This window comes from Trichoderma asperellum, chromosome 2, assembly GCF_020647865.1.
Source record: "Trichoderma asperellum chromosome 2, complete sequence".
Lineage (NCBI taxonomy): Eukaryota > Fungi > Ascomycota > Sordariomycetes > Hypocreales > Hypocreaceae > Trichoderma > Trichoderma asperellum.
This window is the reverse complement of record NC_089416.1, coordinates 4,156,687-4,173,692: the sequence shown is the minus strand read 5'-3', so window position 1 is coordinate 4,173,692 and position 17,006 is coordinate 4,156,687. Positions and strand designations below refer to the sequence as shown.

At 51.9% G+C, this 17,006-nt stretch overlaps 7 protein-coding genes across 7 annotated transcripts; 3 read left to right on the top strand and 4 right to left on the bottom strand.

The window, feature by feature from the left end:
* Nucleotides 1-171: 171 nt before the first annotated feature.
* On the top strand, nt 172-2,699 carry TrAFT101_003681 (uncharacterized protein). Its single transcript, XM_024898844.2, has 2 exons — nt 172-2,329; nt 2,390-2,699. Exons 1-2 carry the CDS (start codon nt 410-412, stop codon nt 2,576-2,578), a joined length of 2,109 nt encoding a protein of 702 aa, XP_024766557.2. The 5' UTR covers nt 172-409; the 3' UTR covers nt 2,579-2,699.
* TrAFT101_003680 (uncharacterized protein) lies at nt 2,690-3,611 on the bottom strand. Its single transcript, XM_024907335.2, has 3 exons — nt 3,377-3,611; nt 3,128-3,259; nt 2,690-3,046 (listed from the first exon to the last, which is right to left on the bottom strand). Exons 1-3 carry the CDS (start codon nt 3,496-3,498, stop codon nt 3,007-3,009), a joined length of 294 nt encoding a protein of 97 aa, XP_024766558.2. The 5' UTR covers nt 3,499-3,611; the 3' UTR covers nt 2,690-3,006.
* A 2,569-nt stretch (nt 3,612-6,180) lies between these two features.
* Nucleotides 6,181-8,571, top strand: TrAFT101_003679 (uncharacterized protein). Its single transcript, XM_024898940.2, has 6 exons — nt 6,181-6,385; nt 7,022-7,129; nt 7,198-7,504; nt 7,577-7,818; nt 7,903-7,973; nt 8,035-8,571. Exons 2-6 carry the CDS (start codon nt 7,069-7,071, stop codon nt 8,143-8,145), a joined length of 792 nt encoding a protein of 263 aa, XP_024766560.1. The 5' UTR covers nt 6,181-6,385; nt 7,022-7,068; the 3' UTR covers nt 8,146-8,571.
* TrAFT101_003678 (uncharacterized protein) lies at nt 8,397-9,278 on the bottom strand. The gene has a single exon (XM_066126962.1). It carries the CDS (start codon nt 9,157-9,159, stop codon nt 8,578-8,580), a length of 582 nt encoding a protein of 193 aa, XP_065983070.1. The 5' UTR covers nt 9,160-9,278; the 3' UTR covers nt 8,397-8,577.
* Nucleotides 9,279-9,403: 125 nt separating this feature from the next.
* TrAFT101_003677 (uncharacterized protein) lies at nt 9,404-10,296 on the bottom strand. The gene is made up of 3 exons (XM_066126961.1): nt 9,782-10,296; nt 9,642-9,702; nt 9,404-9,564 (listed from the first exon to the last, which is right to left on the bottom strand). The coding sequence occupies exons 1-3, from the start codon at nt 10,159-10,161 to the stop codon at nt 9,529-9,531; spliced, it is 477 nt and encodes a 158-aa protein (XP_065983069.1). The 5' UTR covers nt 10,162-10,296; the 3' UTR covers nt 9,404-9,528.
* A 158-nt stretch (nt 10,297-10,454) lies between these two features.
* Nucleotides 10,455-13,158, top strand: PRP28 (mRNA splicing protein prp28). The gene has a single exon (XM_024909299.2). The coding sequence runs from the start codon at nt 10,566-10,568 to the stop codon at nt 12,726-12,728; it is 2,163 nt and encodes a 720-aa protein (XP_024766562.1). The 5' UTR covers nt 10,455-10,565; the 3' UTR covers nt 12,729-13,158.
* CYT20 (Valine--tRNA ligase, mitochondrial) lies at nt 12,845-16,889 on the bottom strand. The gene is made up of 9 exons (XM_066126960.1): nt 16,672-16,889; nt 16,555-16,608; nt 16,429-16,485; nt 15,720-16,352; nt 14,647-15,663; nt 14,133-14,592; nt 14,044-14,077; nt 13,458-13,989; nt 12,845-13,393 (listed from the first exon to the last, which is right to left on the bottom strand). Exons 1-9 carry the CDS (start codon nt 16,700-16,702, stop codon nt 12,987-12,989), a joined length of 3,225 nt encoding a protein of 1,074 aa, XP_065983068.1. The 5' UTR covers nt 16,703-16,889; the 3' UTR covers nt 12,845-12,986.
* Nucleotides 16,890-17,006: the final 117 nt, after the last annotated feature.

Genomic DNA, 17,006 nt, shown 5'->3' with positions numbered 1-17,006 from the left:
CACGTGGGAATGGCCATTATGCCATGCTTCAAGGGGTGAGCTGTGGCTGGGTGCTCTACAGCGCCAAGCAGTGTGGCTAGGGATCCAAGTATGGTGGATTCCCCAGCCACACCACGGCTGCGCGTGCTGGGCCTTGATCTAAAGCTCCCAGAAAACATTACCGCGAAAAAAGGTCAACCGTCTGCCTTGGACCGCCTCGATCTTTTGTTTTCTTCGACATCGGCTCCGAACCATCCCAAGGCGAGCTTTCGGCAGTCCGCTACGGTTCTCAATTCCTTTCCTTTACCTTGGCCGAGCTTTGGGCTATCATGAGAACTTGTTGAGTCTAATTCTTCACAAGTTGCTGCCTCTCGCCTTTCGCGACCACCGACGATTTAGATAAAAAGAAGACAAACTCGCGACAATCGCCATGTCTTTCTTTACAACCCCGAGCTCCTCAAGTGCTGCACCCAGCAGCACAACTAGCACTGCGCCGGCCGGTGGAGGATTGTTTGGCAACGCTCCTGCTACATCTGGAGCGCCCAAGTTTTCCTTTGGAAATACAAATACAACAACTCCTGCTACCAACCCTCCAGGATCCCTGTTTGGAGGTCAGAACGCTGCCGCTGCATCCAAGCCTGCTGCCGGTCTCTTTGGTGGAGCTGCTGCCCCTTCTTCATCTACTACTCCGGCCACTTCTGGTGGCCTATTTGGAGGAGCCTCGACCACACCCGCGACAGGCGGCCTGTTTGGTGGTGCGACCACTGCAACAGCAGCCTCAACCACACCAGCGACGGGCGGGCTATTTGGCAACACGAAAACAAGCACTGCGGCACCAACCACCGGCGGTCTGTTTGGCAATAAGAATTCATCTACTACTCCATCGACTGGGGGCTTGTTCGGAAACAATGCCAGCCAGACTCCAAGCACTACCCCAACTCCAGCTGTAGGCTTGTTTGGAAACAAAACACAGGCTCCTACTGCCCAAACAACTACCCCGACTGCTGCTGCTGGAATAACAACACCCGCCAGGCCATTATTCGCACAATCAACGACGCCTGCCGGCGCACCCCCCGCAAACCCAGCCAAGCCTGCGAGCGGCAATTTGTTCGGAACCGCTGCCAGCACTACTCCAGCTACTGGTGGTTTGTTTGGAGCTGCTAAGCCTGCTGCTGCCTCGACCACGACCACGCAACCTGCGGCCACCACTACATCAGGATCAGGACTATTCGGCGGTGGAGCCCAATCAACCACGAGTGGTTTGTTTGGCAACAAACCGACTGCTACTACGACTCCCGCTACCAAACCGGCTACTGGAGGACTCTTTGGTAATGCGGCTGCTAGTACTGCGCAGCCTGCAGCTTCTGCAGCTGCCGCAGCGCCGGCCAGTGCTGGAACAACGAATTCTCTCTTCGGGGCCAAGCCCGCCGCCGCTACAACCCCAGCAGCAGCATCTGGCGGTGGCCTCTTCGGTACCACCGCTACTACTACCTCTGCAACTTCGGCATCTACTCCTGCACCTGCTGCTGCAGGAGGTCTCTTTGGTCTGAAGCCTGCTAGCACTGCTACTACGACTACATCTTCAGCAGCTCCAGCAACAACTGCCACAACTGGTGGCCTCTTTGGCGCCACTTCTCAAGCTCCTGCTGCCACCTCCAAACCGGCCGCCTCACTGTTCGGTACCGCCACGCCTCAGCCTGCCGCCACTACCTCTACCACCGCGGCTTCAACGACGGCAGCACCAGCGGCTGGCACGACCACTGCTGCTGGTGCCGGTGGCCTATTCGGAGCCAAACCCGCCGGTGACAAAGATGCGGCGAAGCCCGCCGCTCAAACTACCACCACAAGCGCATTGGGCGCGTCCACCAACGGACCTCCCTCTCAGATGGCCCGGCTAAAGAATAAGACGATGGAGGATATTGTCACTCGATGGGCCTCGGATCTATCAAAATACCAAAAGGAGTTCAAGGACCAAGCCACTATCGTGTCCAACTGGGACAGAAATTTGGTGGACAATGGTGAAAAGATCCAGAAACTGTATCTAGATACCTTTGAAGCGGAGCGAGCCAGCCATGAGATTGAGCGCCAACTTGCTGCTGTGGAGAGCCAGCAGGAGGAGCTGGAGGCCTGGCTGAACCGATACGAATCAGAGGTTCAGGACATGTTTTCTAAGCAGATGGGTCCTGGTGAACAGCTTGGAGGGCCAGACCAGGAACGTGAGCGCACCTATAAGCTAGCGGAGAAGCTCACACAGCAACTTGATGAAAAGTCACGAGACCTATCCAAGATGGTCAAGGAGATTAACGAAATTTCTGGAACACTGAGCAAGGGAGCTAAGGCTGAGGACCCAGTAAGTTTTACTACCAGCGAGATTTTCACAAACCACGTATATGCTAACACGAGAGTGCAGCTGAGCCAGGTTGTTCGTGTGCTAAACAGCCATCTTACCCAACTGCAATGGATCGACGCCAATGCCTCGGCTCTGCAAGCCAAGGTCACGGCTGCGCAAAAGTCCAGCAGCAACTTGGGCAGTCATTACGGTAGCGGAGAGAGCGACGTGGCGGAAAGCTTCTACAGGTCTTACATGGGACGGAGGTGATGTAATTATGGAGCATTGATGATTGAAATTGGAGTTATGGGATGGCATCAGGAAAGAATGAATCTAATAAAGGTCTTTTCACACGCGCGACCAATTGAGGGACGTACATCTGGTGGACACAACAACATTGGAGTAACTCTTGTTTTATTTTATTTTATTTTCCTTTGTGCATTTGGTTATTTCTGTGAGATGGGGAAGAGTCATGTAGCTGTACAGTACCTTAGACGGCAACAGGGGGAAAGAAAATACGCAAGCATATCGAGACAACATGTAACGCAGTTCAACCCAGGGCAGCTGTTGTTCACAAACTTCAGCTTAAACAGCTCAGCTTAGTGAATGGCCCGACATGAGATGGGTGGTTTTTCTTCTTTTCTTCTTTTTTTGTCCTTCCTAAGTTCCGATATCCCTTTAGAGTGTTGGTCTCCTCTTTAGTTCTGCTCGCCGCCCTGGTCCTTGGTAATCTCATCGCTAGAGAAGTAGCATAGCTTCATTAGTGGTGCCGTCATAATTTGAATTGAGGGGGTTTACAAGGACTTCTGATGCGCATACATGTGCTTGGCAAGGCGATCGAGGTGCTCTTGCTGCTCGGTGAGCTTCTTCCTGAGCTCGACGAGCTTTTCCTTCTCGCGCTGGCGGATGGCGTACTCCTCGGAGGCCCGCTCACGGCGCTGGAAGGCGTCACTGCAAGTCATTTGCGAAACGCAAGCTGTTAGAGATGATGCCTTGTAGCCGAAAGGAAATTATCGCAATTGAAAACAAAAAGGAGGAGGGGACAGGATTTATTCCTTGGTCACTTACCCTGCGCCGCCGGTCTTGGGAGGAGCACCGGTGTCACCTTCGCTCATGGCGCGAGCAGTGGTGCTGAAGGCAGCGCGCATGGGACGGAAAACGGCCGTCTTGGTGAGGGTGGTACGGAGCATCTTTGTGTTGTGGGAGGGTTTCGTGGAGGGTTGCTTGTTGTTGCTGAAAGGAAGAGAAGAAAGTGAAAGGTGGAGGAGGGAAGATGAGGTTATAAACGGAACGGAACGGTGCCTGCAGTAATTGGCTGGAGCTTGTCCGCGGTGCTGGCCTGAGGAGCCGAATCGCTGGAGCAATGGAGCTAATGCTAATTGCAGCACAAGAGAGCTCTCTGGAGTGGTGTGAGGTGAGGGGCTGAACGCAGCGTCATCGAAGCCGCCCACTATTTTCGGATGGGGGCAGCAGGTGGTTCGACGCGGGCTGATGGAGATTTCGTAGTTTGGCATGTGGGGGAGAAAAGAAAACTTGGCGGCATTGCGATTGGAATTGGAATTGCAAGGGCACGAATTGTGAAATGTCGATTGAAACGGTGATCAATTTTATGTAATTGAGAGATACATCACACGGAATATAATGGGTATTGGTACTAGCCTTGGAAGCACTAAGATATGCGCAATATTACAGGCAGGTCTGCTGGCGATGTTCTTCACAGGGTGTGCGTCAGAGACAAGCTTGTGAAACGCTCATGGCAAAGCTCTCGCAAGGAAAATATACGCGGGTTACGCACCGCATCTTCGCGAATATGGGGAAAATGGCCTAAATCTCAAAATCAAGCTCCGCGCATCACGATACGTTCTGGTGGGCTGATCGGAAGCAGCGATAAAATCGTGGGGCACATGACAAGAGGCGTCGGGAGATTCTGGCGCAGATGGCCATATGCGGGTAAACCGAGCCAACTTTCGAGGTCCAGCATCTGCATGGACCCAGAGCTGCAATAATGCTAGGAACAGACCACTGTGCAAGTAAATCAATGTATGTACAAGAAATCATTTGGCAGATTGTCTGCAGTGGTGTCCCGGGTAGGTATTGGTAGGGTTTATGAAGCACAACGGGAAAAAGATGTGCAATTGGACGCCGCCAAGAGCGTGAATGTCCTGTAACTTTATTCCTACTAAGTAGTGAAAAGCTGCATGGGACTTGCTTGGCAGTCTACATTACGGTAGATCTCCCGGGTTAGGCGTATGTCCTCGGGCTCACGGGCGAAGAATATCTCAGAGCAGCTGGATTCGTATCCCAAGACGCTGAGCTACCATGCTCTGATGATACTAGTATGTACATGCGTATCTGATCTCGACAATTACATCCAGCGGGGATAGCGAACTCTGGCCATCCCTACCCAGCTATTCTGATACTCATATCATCCAAACATACACGTATACTGAGATTGATATCCTGATTAACCCGGACTCCCTCAATGTGGCCGCGTTTGAATCCATCTGAATTCTGGCAGGGTACCCTCCCACCCCGAATATCGTCATTCCCGGCACTACTACCTAGTAGGTATTGCTCTGTATGAGAGATGGAAATAGGAGGTTATTATTTCGTCGTTATCAGCACCTTATCTGTGGCTAATGTCACGAAAGTACAGCTATTTTAATCTTCTTCTGCTGCTTCTACCACTTCAAGTTTATCTGGTAGTTGAATTCTGTTATACATGGATGGATTCCCTTGTTCTTCGTTAAGTCATGGCTGGGCTGCTGGACAATGAAACAGGGATGCTGAACAACAATTCCCTAGACATAGGTATTAGTGAGCATTACGCCGTACATAAATACAAACGACACGCATTTATGTCTGCTATGCAACGGCTCCTCAGCGAAAGACACCGGATAATTTTCGGAAAAGCAAGAGCCAGCAGATCGGGAGATCTTGTGGAAGATGTCGTGGACGTGTAATAGGGAGCATGAGTAATTAAACTCATATTATTACGAGCTAGGCTCCATCTGTGATGATAGATCCAACTCCAACGTCTGTAACGGTTCATAGGCTCCGTGCAGAGAGATTAGCTTCAGCCCAGGGCGGCTTGGAGTCCACTGGCCCGAACGTTCGAAGATGAAAGGAGACTGAATCGGCGATAGCTGTACCCATGCTCTCCGAGGGTAATCTTGTATGCATCGCGTGACAAAATCCTGAATTCTTTCTTCTTTCACTCCCGTAGTAGCTCGCCACCGGGCTAAGATTAGAGCCAGATGCTGCGCTGAATGGGAGAGTCGAGGAAAACGAGAATGTTGATAAGATCTAGCTTCTTGCCACTCAGGCCGTCAAAGATTCCACTTATCGCATCAGATCAGGCTGCGATGGTACGGTACTAGATGAACCGAGGGCTGCGTTTGACAATGATCCAGCTCCTTGGTAGCGATGAGAGAGTGAATGCAGATTGGTGACAATGGCATTGGGCACCCAGTCACCATCACGAAAACCATGAAAGGTGGTCGCTTTGGACCGAATCACGGCAGCCAAGGCACGACAAACTGCGAGGGAGGTAGATGGCGATGACGACGTCAACGCCCAACGGCTACGTGGAAATAGGACTGCCTTGCAACCAATCCATACGTCAACGCCACCCGCGAGGTGCATTAGCAGTTCATTTACTTGAAGGTACCCGCTCGCAGCATCGTTAGGCACAGGGATGTATCCGTAAGGGACAGATGCACTGACGTGATGGTTGGAGGGCCTGGTACCTGCGGTATACAAAATACTCAGCTGAGTCAGTGTGTCCAGCGGTGCTAAAACGTGCTAAAGCCCCCGTAGCTTGCAGAGCGTCTGAGCTAGCGCCTGGTATCTCCTTGTACACGGCCGTCCTGGCCCCCCCCGGTGCCTTGAAAAGGGTGAGGCGCCAGGCTCCTGTACGGCACGTGAGACGAGTGCAAAAGCCGCTCCCACGTTAAAGCCAAGGTGCTGGCTGCTCGGGACCCTCATCTACAGCTCTCTCTAATCTTGCCCTTTCTTTTCCTTTCTTGTCTCAACGAAACAACAAATACCCCCTTTCTGAACCGCGTCCCATCGACCGTACGTATCTCCCTCTCCCCGTGCATCTTGTTGAAGTCGCCGTCCCTGCCCTTTCCCCCTCGACAGCAGCCCATATTCCTCCCAGCTGCCGCCTGGCAGCATTCCCGCAATTCGGTATGTGAGCGCCTTATGGGATGGCGCGCGCCCCTCATCGCTTTCGTCATGGGCTGGCACCACCCCTGGCTCAGCAGAAGCAGCGCTTCGAGGGTCGTCAGTTGCGTTGGGACAGCCGGATATCTGCTTTGCGATTGTATCAGCGCTCTCCGGTCGCCTTGCCTCTGTCGATTGGAGGCCTGCGTGTCTGTCGCGGTAGCTGGCGCATTCGTTGCTGCTCTCGAAACCCCTTTGGTGGGGTTTAGGAGCGGGGGAGCAAGCCTCACTTTGGGCCTTGTCGTAGAGTCAGCCCTGCGGCACTTGTTCCTGCCACGGTGCCTTTCTTGCGCAAAGATTCACGTTTCTGCCTGGATGAGGCTGTGGCTGTTGCCTTGCTCCTAAAGCCGGATTTTCCTCCCATTCGCAATTTTCATCTACCATTTGCATCTGCATTACCTGTTGTTCAACTCCTAAACGAACCCACGCCTATTGCATTACGCCACCACTTGGGACGCGTACATCTTGCTAACCGACTGACAACAGCTGCTCCAAAAAACCACAAAAAAAGTTCAAAAAAATCTACCGTCAAAATGGGTCACGAAGATGCTGTTTACCTGGCCAAGCTCGCCGAGCAGGCTGAGCGATATGAGGGTTCGTTGCTCGCTTTATTCTCTCTCCCTCTTCGATGGATCGATTGCGCTGACTGCAGCTGCCAATAGAGATGGTTGAGAACATGAAGATCGTCGCCTCCGAGGACCGCGACCTGACCGTCGAGGAGCGCAACCTTCTCTCCGTCGCCTACAAGAACGTCATTGGTGCTCGCCGCGCCTCTTGGAGAATAGTTACTTCTATCGAGCAGAAGGAGGAGTCTAAGGGCAACTCTTCCCAGGTCACCCTTATCAAGGAGTACCGCCAGAAGATCGAGAACGAGCTTGCCAAGATCTGCGACGACATCCTCGACGTTCTTGACAAGCACCTGATCCCCTCTGCCAAGTCTGGCGAGTCCAAGGTCTTCTACCACAAGATGTGCGCACGCCATGCCACCCAATACCGTAGCATGACGTATTGAGCTAATTATTTTTCTTTCACTCGTTACAGGAAGGGTGACTACCACCGTTACCTCGCTGAGTTCGCCATTGGCGACCGCCGCAAGGACTCTGCAGACAAGTCCCTCGAGGCTTACAAGGCTGCCACCGAGGTTGCCCAGACCGAGCTGCCTCCTACCCACCCCATCCGCCTGGGTCTTGCCCTCAACTTCTCCGTCTTCTACTACGAGATTCTCAACGCCCCCGACCAGGCTTGCCACCTCGCCAAGCAGGCCTTCGATGATGCTATTGCTGGTGAGTTTCTTTTTAACCTTGCTGAAGACGAACGAGCGTTCTTGGCGCTTGATAATTATTATTTTGCTAACGCACCCATTACAGAGCTCGACACCCTCAGCGAGGAGAGCTACAAGGACTCCACTCTCATCATGCAGCTGCTCCGTGACAACCTCGTACGTATATACTCTATTCCAATCACTGGTAGTTACATGTTTCTTGCTAACTCGATCAAAGACCCTCTGGACCTCTTCCGAGGCCGAGACCTCCGGCCAGGCTGAGGCCCCTGCTAAGGAAGAGACCCCTGCTGAGGCCGCTGCTCCTGCCGAAGAACCCAAGGCTGAGTAAATTCAGTAGGGGAGCGCGGTATAAATCTCTAGGCTTTGGTCGCTTTGTTATCGGATGGGCTGGTGTCTACGGTGTGGATGGAAGACTTCGTTTTTGATCAAGAGCTTCGGCATCGTTTTAGGTAAAACACGCAAACTATTTTCGGGAGAGAATCGATTTGGTTCCCCTTTTACGGACTGGCAGGGAGGATGAAGAAGAGCATATTGGAGGTTCTGCTTTTAGACTCTTGATGCGTAGCCGTCTGGACAAATAAAAACTACTAAAATTGCTTTTTAATATTATATTACATTACCGAGAACGCTCATATTTTCCCTTGAATGTTGATCCTTCTACGATGCGCCTTGCTTAATTCAACCTTTGCCTTGCCTTTCTATATGTTCCTCGTTTACATTACTTTTTTTTTCTCCCGATCCAACGAATTCCTGAGCTGGGTCAACTTGACTCTTTCTTATTTGTTGCTGATATATGATTCTCATCTTCTGCATCGTCTACAACGGCAAAGTGGACTTTAAGCCAAAGGCTACAATCTTGGCAGCCAACCATGAGCACCCCTTCGTGTTCAACCTCCTCTAAGTCTGTTTCCTGAAAGGAGTATCCCTGATCATTGCCACAGCGACAGGACCTATACCAACGCTCTCCCTCTTCGTCAAACGGTAAATCGTCCAAATCCACGTTTTCAATACCTGTCTGAAAACGGGCCTGTGAATCGCCAGCGTTGGCTCTAGAGAGGCGCAGCCCTGCGTCGTAAGTGTTGCGCTGGTGAGGTGATGAAAGGATTGTGAAGGCTTGTGTGATTTGGTCGACGGTGTAGAGCTGAGTATTTGAAGATCTTGCGTGGGGCGGCAGGGAGGCTGATGATGAAGACGTTGATGAGGATGCGGCCTTGTCTGGATGATGCCGCAGAAGGGCCCGGCGATAGGCCTGTTTTATGAGTGTGGAGGGGTCATGCTGGGAACTGAGGATGGTGGGGGTGAGGCCGAGGACGTCGTAGTGAGATGGCGAGGTGAGGGCCATGGTTTTTTTTTTAATCTTATTTTATTTTATTTTATTTTATTTTATTTTATTTTATTTGGGAGAATGGCTTTTCTGAGGCGGTTTATTTAGAAAAAGGTAGCATGAGAGGCGATGTATACGTGGATTATTTATATATGGCTTGGGTATATAATTTTTACTTGAAGATATTTTGAGGCGGCAAATTTAGAGATTGAAATCACGTGATGCTGTTGAGTCTCAGATGTTGGAAATCGCAATTCATCACGGCAAAATGATGTGGAACGAGAACAGGTGAATTCAAATATTCGTTTCTCATTGTTGTACATAGAAATACACGGCGTATGTACATGCCCGCCAGGGTAAAGTAAAGAGTTTTCTGCGTTACATTGTTTATTTCGGGAACTTGGTCCAGTTTCTCTTCCCGACCTGTGTTTTTAACGAGTCAGCCATTATGCGCATTTTTTTTGTATAACAAGAATAGGGGAATTGCAAATGGTTCTTACACTCTTCCAGGCACGGATAAGCTTTGGCATTTCCAGCATGGCTTTTCTCCTCTGTTCCATCCTGCACAAGATTTGTTAGCTATGACTTGGTCCCCCCAAAGATGAAGAGAGAGAGAGAGATATATATATTTTCGACGTACTTTGCAATCATGTGTCGTTCGTGGATGTGGCCCTTGACCTTCTGTCCCACACCTGTACCCTTTACTCTCAAACCGTGCTCAACTCGCTGAGCCAGTTGGTATTCTGTGCCCTTGTTCGTCTCTGGCAGCAGCTCCTCAACTCCATGCTCTCGTGCCAGCTTGACGAGCTGCATCTGCCTCCTCTGCGAATAGACCGGGTCCTGCCATCGTCCAGTGACGGGGTGCTTGTAGAATCGGAAGGGGTTCGGTCGCTGCTCTTGGAATGGCGTCGGAGGAGTGCCGGGAGCAACGAGCGCTGCCGGCGGCCAGCGGGCAAAGAAGCGCTGGAGAGGCTCTGGCAGGCTCTTTGCGAGCTGGACGAAATTTGACGGTGAAGCCATGGATGCTATGAAGATCCAGGTCCTGGCATTGACTTGGATCGGAAAGAGAGAGACGGCGGAAAGTCCAGGACTGATCTTCCGCTGAATTGAGGCTATCGCGGGGAGGTTCTTTTCAGAGGTTCCTAATTTGATCGAATTCGAGATTCCCAAGGCTGAACGCCCGCTAAAATGGCCCGCTAGAGTAGAGCTGCTTATTGGCTTAGCTTGCTTAAGTGGGTCTCTAACTCCCCCGTAGTTCATAGCCTTGCCAATGATCTCGACGATTCGATGCCTTGCCCAATCCAACTTCTTGAATCCAACTTCCAGCACCAAAAAATTCCTCGACGATAACTTCTCTTGGAGCAAGTTACAACTTATTAACTTATTAACCCCCAAAATATTGCAGGAAAAGCACCTAAATCGAGATGCCTCTCGATGTGGAGGAGATCCTAAGAAAAAAGAAAGCGGCCGATGCTGCTGCCGCCAAACCCAGATTCATCCCCAAGGCCGAACGCGAGCGACTAGCCGCCGAGAAGGCGAAGCAGGAAGAAGAAGAAAAGAAGCGCAAGACGATTGACGATTCACAAAAGCGACGAGAAGAGGAAAAGAAATGGGAAGCCCGCGCAAATGGCCTGCAAGTCTCGAACGGCGCCCCCAACGGCACTGTCGCTCCTCCTACAGGTCCCAGAGCCATGAACCAGGCGTCTGGCGGCAGGGGGCGCGATGGGCGAGAAGGGAGGGATGGCAAGAAGAACTCAAAGGCCGAAAACGCCAAGCGCTCGGCGGCGGAGATTGAGGATTCGTTACTTCGGTCGCGATACCTCGGACCGGAAGTCAACAAGCAGTCCAACTTTTCAGCCAAGAAGAAGCGCATGCGGACGACAGAGAAGAAGTTCAACTTTGAATGGGACGTCGATGAGGACACATCTAGAGATAACGACCCGTTATATACGAGCCAGAGCGTCAACAGAGGTGGCTCGCTGGCTGGCGTTGGTGGCGAGTTTGACGAAGAGGCCGAGCAGCGGGCGCGCAAGCGAGCGAGGATGATTGAGCAGCGCGATCTAGAGCACGGAAAAGAGCGAGCCAAGGGTATCATGGAAGACTTCTACAGAGCGCGCGCCAGGGCAAAGGAGAGGGCGGAAAGGACGGGTCTGGGACGGCACTGGTCGGACAAGGACCTCAACGAGATGCGGGAGCGAGACTGGCGCATCTTCAAGGAGGACTTTGGCATTTCCACAAAGGGCGGCGCCATCCCGAACCCAATGCGCAGCTGGGGGGAATCCGGACTGCCGCGGCGGTTGCTTGACATTGTCGACAAGGTCGGCTACAAGGAACCTTCTGCTATTCAGCGTGCCGCCATCCCCATTGCCTTGCAGGCCCGCGATCTCATTGGCGTTGCCGTCACGGGTTCCGGTAAAACTGCTGCTTTCCTGCTGCCTCTGCTGGTGTACATCTCCGACCTGCCGCCCCTGACGGAAGCCAACAAGAACGATGGTCCGTATGCGCTCATCATCGCGCCCACTCGTGAACTGGTGCAGCAGATTGAGACCGAAGCTAGGAAATTCGCCGAGCCTCTCGGCTTCAGATGTGTCAGCATCGTCGGTGGACACTCTCTAGAAGAACAAGTCTTTGCCCTCCGCAACGGTGCAGAAATCATCGTCGCTACGCCGGGTCGTCTCGTGGACTGTATTGAGCGAAGGCTGCTCGTCTTGGTGCAGTGTTGTTACATCATCATGGACGAAGCCGATCGCATGATCGATCTCGGCTTCGAAGACTCGGTCAATAAGATCCTCGACGCTCTACCCGTGACCAACGAGAAGCCAGACACAGACGAGGCGGAAAACGCCCAGCTGATGAAGCGATACGTGGGTAAAGACCGCTACAGACAGACCATGATGTACACGGCTACTATGCCCCCCTTGGTCGAAAAGATTGCAAAGAAGTATCTCCGCCGCCCCGCCATAGTCACAATCGGTAACGCTGGCGAAGCCGTCGACACCGTCGAGCAGCGCGTCGAGTTCATCGCCGGCGAGGACCGGCGCAAGAAGCGCCTCCAGGAGATCCTCGGCTCGGCCGCCTACGCGCCACCCATCATCGTCTTCGTCAACATCAAGCGCAACTGCGACGCCGTTGCCCGCGACATCAAGTCTATGGGATGGTCCGTCGTCACACTGCACGGTTCCAAGACGCAGGAGCAGCGAGAGGCCGCCCTGGCGTCTGTCCGCTCGGGTCAGACTCAGGTCCTCGTCGCTACGGATCTTGCTGGTCGTGGTATCGACGTGCCGGATGTTTCTCTCGTCATCAACTTCAACATGGCGACGAATATCGAGAGCTACACCCATCGTATCGGTCGTACTGGTCGTGCTGGAAAGAGCGGTGTGGCTATTACCTTCTTGGGCAACGAGGACTCAGATGTGCTGTATGATCTCAAGCAGATCTTGAGCAAGAGCTCAATCTCCAAAGTGCCGGATGAGCTTAGAAGACATGAAGCGGCGCAGTCGAGACCAGTTCGCGGCGGAGCTGGCAAGAAGGATGAGGCTGCCGCTTCTGAGGGCAGCAAGGGAGGAGGCGGCAAGGGAACCTGGTGATTTGCTTACAATGATGCCGTGTAAAGCATGGCTTAAATTAGATATATATTATAATGTTTTACGCAACAAAGGGAGTTCAGGTCTGTTGCCTATCACATGGCAAAAATGAAATTGTACTTCCTATTCGATACCTGTGTTTTATTTCTCTCATCATGTACTCTAGAGATCTTTACTTTTGTTTCTGTCTACAGGAGAGTTATATAGCCTTTTTTTTTTAAAAATCACAGGCTACTTTTTTGGTATATGATCCCGCATTGTCTACTCCAACTTGAGTTGCTCAAACTGCTTAATCGTCTCCTCCAAGCTGTGCTTCTCCTGCTTAGCATCGGCCAGTCTCTTTTGTTCAGTTTCCTGAACGGCCGCAGACACCTTCTCCTTGTATCCAGGGTCCGAAAGGAGCTTCTCCTGCTTCTGGATAGTGGCGGAGGCCTTGTCGAGCTTCTTCTGGGCTTTTGAAATCTCAGCATCCATGTCTACACGGCCCTTGACGTGAAGGAAGACGGAAGCGGCAGTGGAAACTGGGTAAGCAACGCTGCCAAGGGGTCTGGGAGCGTCAGGGCCGACGATTTCCATGGTCTTGACGGCCTTGCCACTGAGAGACTTGATAGAAGAGACCTCGTTCTGGCAGGTCTTGAGGGACTCTGCGTTATACGCCTGGATGATGACTTTTGTTTCCATGTTAGTTGATGAACAAAACAGCAAAACAGCTAATTATGAGATATCACTTACTCTCTGCGTCCTCCTTGATAGCATACTCTGACATGAGTGATCGCGAAGCCTTGGTGCAGTCGAGGACAAGCTCATAGGCGGCCTCTGATGCCGGGTCGTCGAGGATGGCGTTGTAGGTGGGGTACTTGGCAACCATGATGGACTTGGTCTCATCGCTGGGTCGTCGGGGCATTCTCTGCCACATCTCCTCGGTGATGAAGGGCATGAAGGGGTGGATCATAGTCAAGGCTCCCTCCAAAGCAGTGTACAGGGTCTGGATGGCAGAGTTGCGCTCCTCCTCGGTACCATCGCGGATGATGGCCTTGGAGTTTTCAATGTACACGTCACAGAGTTCGTTGTACCAGTAACGGTAAACGATGATGGTAGATTTCGAGAACTCGCGATCAGCAATGGCGTTGTTGATCTCCTTGGCAGCCTGGTTCATCTTGTGGAGAATCCATCTCTCTGCCAAAGTCTTACCAGGCACAGCACCAGTTTTTGAGGGGACAAAGTCCTTGGGCAGACTTCCCAGAACATACTTGGTTGCTTGGAACTAGAATTGGTGTTAGCACAACCATAATAGATTGTTGAGAGCTCTATGACATACAATCTTGTTACAGAACTTTCGGTAGCCGTGGATACTAATCAAATGGTTAGTTGAGCTGAAAGAAAACACCGAAGCAGCACGTTGCTTACATCTTGACTTCCAAGTTAATGTCACCACCACCGGTTGTGGCGTTGATCATGGTGAAACGGAGGGCATCAGCTCCACACTCGGGGATACCATCGGGGAAAGCAGACTTCTGGTACTTGGTGGCTTTCTGGACCTCGTTGGGATGCAGGTTGCCCTGGTTGAGCTTCTCGTGAAGATCTTCCAGTTTAATACCGGAGATGACATCCAGGGGGTCGATAACGTTGCCCAGACTCTTGCTCATCTTTCGTCCTTCCGAATCTCTGACAAGACTGTGGCAGTAGACCTCTTTGAAGGGAACCTCTCCTGTTAGCTTTAAGCTAAGCATGATCATTCTGGCAATCCAGAAGAAGAGAATATCCCAGCCAGTCTCGAGGACGCTTGTAGGGAACAACTTATCAAGATCCATAGTCTTCTCAGGCCAACCCAAGGTGCTGAACGGCCATAGACCCGATGAGAACCATGCTATCGATGTTATTAGTACGACAAATTACACAGGAACTAACTGGCTCAACTTACTGTCAAGAACATCCTCATCTTGTTCGAGGGTAAAGGTCTTGCCAGGCAGCGCCGCCTGAGCCTTCTTCTCAGCCTCTTCTCTGGTCCTTCCAACGAACCAGAGCTTCTCCTCAGGGATGTCGCCGGAGCCTCCTTCGATCTTGGCAAAGTATGCAGGGCATCTGTGACCCCACCACAGCTGTCGGCTAATACACCAGTCGTTGATATCCTCGAGCCAGCGGTAGTAGCTCTTCTCAGCACTCTCAGGTCGAATCTTGATCTTGCCATCTCGGACGGCCTTGAGAGCGGGCTCAGCAAGCTCCTTCATTCTGACCCACCATTGGGGCTTCATGATGGGCTCAATAATATCCTTGGACTTTTCGCACAGGGGAACCTTCATGGGGTTGTCCTTCTTGTCCACATACAGGCCCTTCTCCTTCAGGGCGGTCTGGATGGCATATCGAACGTCAAAGCGCTTCTGGCCCTTATACGGTCCGGCATTCTCGTTCATCAAACCGTCGTCTGTGAGGATGTTAATGAACTCCAGGTTGTGCTTCTGGCCAAGAGTGAAATCGTTGGGGTCGTGGGCAGGTGTCAGCTTGACAGCACCAGTTCCGAACTCCATGTCGACATACTCATCAGCGATGATGGGAAGCTTGCGGCCCTCGATGAACGGGTGGACAGCATACTTGCCAACAAGATGAGTATATCTGGAATCCTTGGGGTGGACAGCAATACCGGTATCACCTAGCATGGTTTCAATACGAGTTGTAGCAACTTCCACAGTTTCATTGCTACCCTCGATCGGGTACTTGAAGTGAACAATGACACCAAACTCAACCTTCTTGTCATATCCAGGGACATCGAGGAGAGTTCTTCCAGTGAGCTCCTTGTTCTGGACCTCCAAGTTCGAAAGGGCAGTATTCAGTTTTGTGCACCAGTTGACAAGTCTGTTTGCACGGTAGAGAATGCCCTCTTCGTGAAGTTGAACAAAAGTTTCCATGACAGCCTTTGTCAACTTAGGATCCATAGTGAAAGCTGCGTAACGTTAGTTGCAAAATATCTAAACCTAGGCTGCTAGGATTGATACACACCTTCTCGGCTCCAATCGAAGGAGCTGCCCAGACTAGTCAGGGCCTTGTTGATTCGCTTGTGGTAATCCTCCTTCCACTCCCAGACAGTCTCAACAAACTTCTCTCGGCCAAGATCATGTCTGGTCTGTTGTTTCCGTCTCCACAGCATGTTCTCGACAACACTCTGGGTCGAGATACCGGCGTGATCACATCCAGGAAGCCACAGAGTAGTCTTGCCGTGCATTCTGTTCCATCGGATCATAAGATCCTGGAGCGAATCACCCAGAGCATGTCCCATATGCAGGCTGCCGGTGACGTTGGGGGGCGGGTGGACAATGACGAAACTTCCCTCATCTTTGACGTTTCCATCCGCCTTGAACTCGGGCTTGAAGAAGCCTTCCTTCTCCCACCAACTATACCAGGCTGACTCAACGGCGATGGGGTTGTATGCCTTGAAATGAGGGTCGTCGAATGATCGAATACGCTTCTTTTCTCCGACAGGGGTGTCCTCGACGTACTCGGGCAGCGGCTCTTCCTCCACCTTCTCCTTCTTCGCCTTCTTCTCCTTTGCAGGAGCCGTAGCGGCGGCAGCAGCCTTGGCCTTCTTTGCTTCGAGCTTCGCGGCCTTCTCAGCCTTCTTTCGCTCCTTTTCCACTACACCAGCGAATTAGACAATTGGTTCTCGGGGAGTGAAGCTGGCGCCGAGGAATATTGCGGGGTAGTCTCTTACGTTCTTTCTCAGTCTTTACTTTCGGGGCTCCCTGAGCAGCAGGCGCGGCACCTGCATCTTGACCTGAAGAATGAGCACCAGGAGCGGCAGATTGAGTTGAAGTAGCAATCTCTTGCTTGGTCTCACCAGAAACGTTGGGGGGAGCTGCACTTCTCTCCTCGACACCCTCGGTCGCCGCGACTGCACATCATTCACGTTAGCTACATGCTTCAGAGGATTTCACAAATCTGTCTGGAGGCATACTGGGATTTCCTCGTCCACTGTTTGTCGCCATGGTAGCAGCACGTGTAGCAGCAAAAGGTCTTGTACGTCTAAGTGGCCGCACTCGAAGTGCTCGAGCCGCGAATCTGAACGTGGTGCCGGATGGTTTTCGGGGAAGCCCTATTGCGAATTGGCCTCCTCGTCAATCTTATGCGCCAATATTTACTTTAAATAGACCAGCGTAAGCCAGTGTTACCGGGCCGCATGTAAGCAAAGAGTCATCAACAAAGATCCTTCGGATCTGAAATTTGAGTCAGGGCGTTGGAGGGGTGTGGCGGTGCCGCGGGGTTGAATAATAATCGATAAGCGACCTAGCC

Coding starts and splice junctions, on each gene's coding strand:
- TrAFT101_003681 (XM_024898844.2), top strand. CDS start 410: ATGTCTTTCTTTACAACCCCGAGCTCCTCAAGTGCTGCACCCAGCAGC. Junction 2,330..2,389: donor GAGCTAAGGCTGAGGACCCA/GTAAGTTTTACT, acceptor ACGAGAGTGCAG/CTGAGCCAGGTTGTTCGTGT.
- TrAFT101_003680 (XM_024907335.2), bottom strand. CDS start 3,498: ATGCTCCGTACCACCCTCACCAAGACGGCCGTTTTCCGTCCCATGCGC. Junction 3,260..3,376: donor CCCAAGACCGGCGGCGCAGG/GTAAGTGACCAA, acceptor AATGACTTGCAG/TGACGCCTTCCAGCGCCGTG. Junction 3,047..3,127: donor GATCGCCTTGCCAAGCACAT/GTATGCGCATCA, acceptor CTACTTCTCTAG/CGATGAGATTACCAAGGACC.
- TrAFT101_003679 (XM_024898940.2), top strand. CDS start 7,069: ATGGGTCACGAAGATGCTGTTTACCTGGCCAAGCTCGCCGAGCAGGCT. Junction 7,130..7,197: donor GCAGGCTGAGCGATATGAGG/GTTCGTTGCTCG, acceptor AGCTGCCAATAG/AGATGGTTGAGAACATGAAG. Junction 7,819..7,902: donor CTTCGATGATGCTATTGCTG/GTGAGTTTCTTT, acceptor CACCCATTACAG/AGCTCGACACCCTCAGCGAG.
- TrAFT101_003678 (XM_066126962.1), bottom strand. CDS start 9,159: ATGGCCCTCACCTCGCCATCTCACTACGACGTCCTCGGCCTCACCCCC.
- TrAFT101_003677 (XM_066126961.1), bottom strand. CDS start 10,161: ATGGCTTCACCGTCAAATTTCGTCCAGCTCGCAAAGAGCCTGCCAGAG. Junction 9,703..9,781: donor GAACGACACATGATTGCAAA/GTACGTCGAAAA, acceptor AATCTTGTGCAG/GATGGAACAGAGGAGAAAAG. Junction 9,565..9,641: donor TTATCCGTGCCTGGAAGAGT/GTAAGAACCATT, acceptor TTAAAAACACAG/GTCGGGAAGAGAAACTGGAC.
- PRP28 (XM_024909299.2), top strand. CDS start 10,566: ATGCCTCTCGATGTGGAGGAGATCCTAAGAAAAAAGAAAGCGGCCGAT.
- CYT20 (XM_066126960.1), bottom strand. CDS start 16,702: ATGGCGACAAACAGTGGACGAGGAAATCCCA. Junction 16,486..16,554: donor AGCTCCCCCCAACGTTTCTG/GTGAGACCAAGC, acceptor CTTCAGGTCAAG/ATGCAGGTGCCGCGCCTGCT. Junction 13,394..13,457: donor TATCAAGGAGGACGCAGAGA/GTAAGTGATATC, acceptor TGGAAACAAAAG/TCATCATCCAGGCGTATAAC.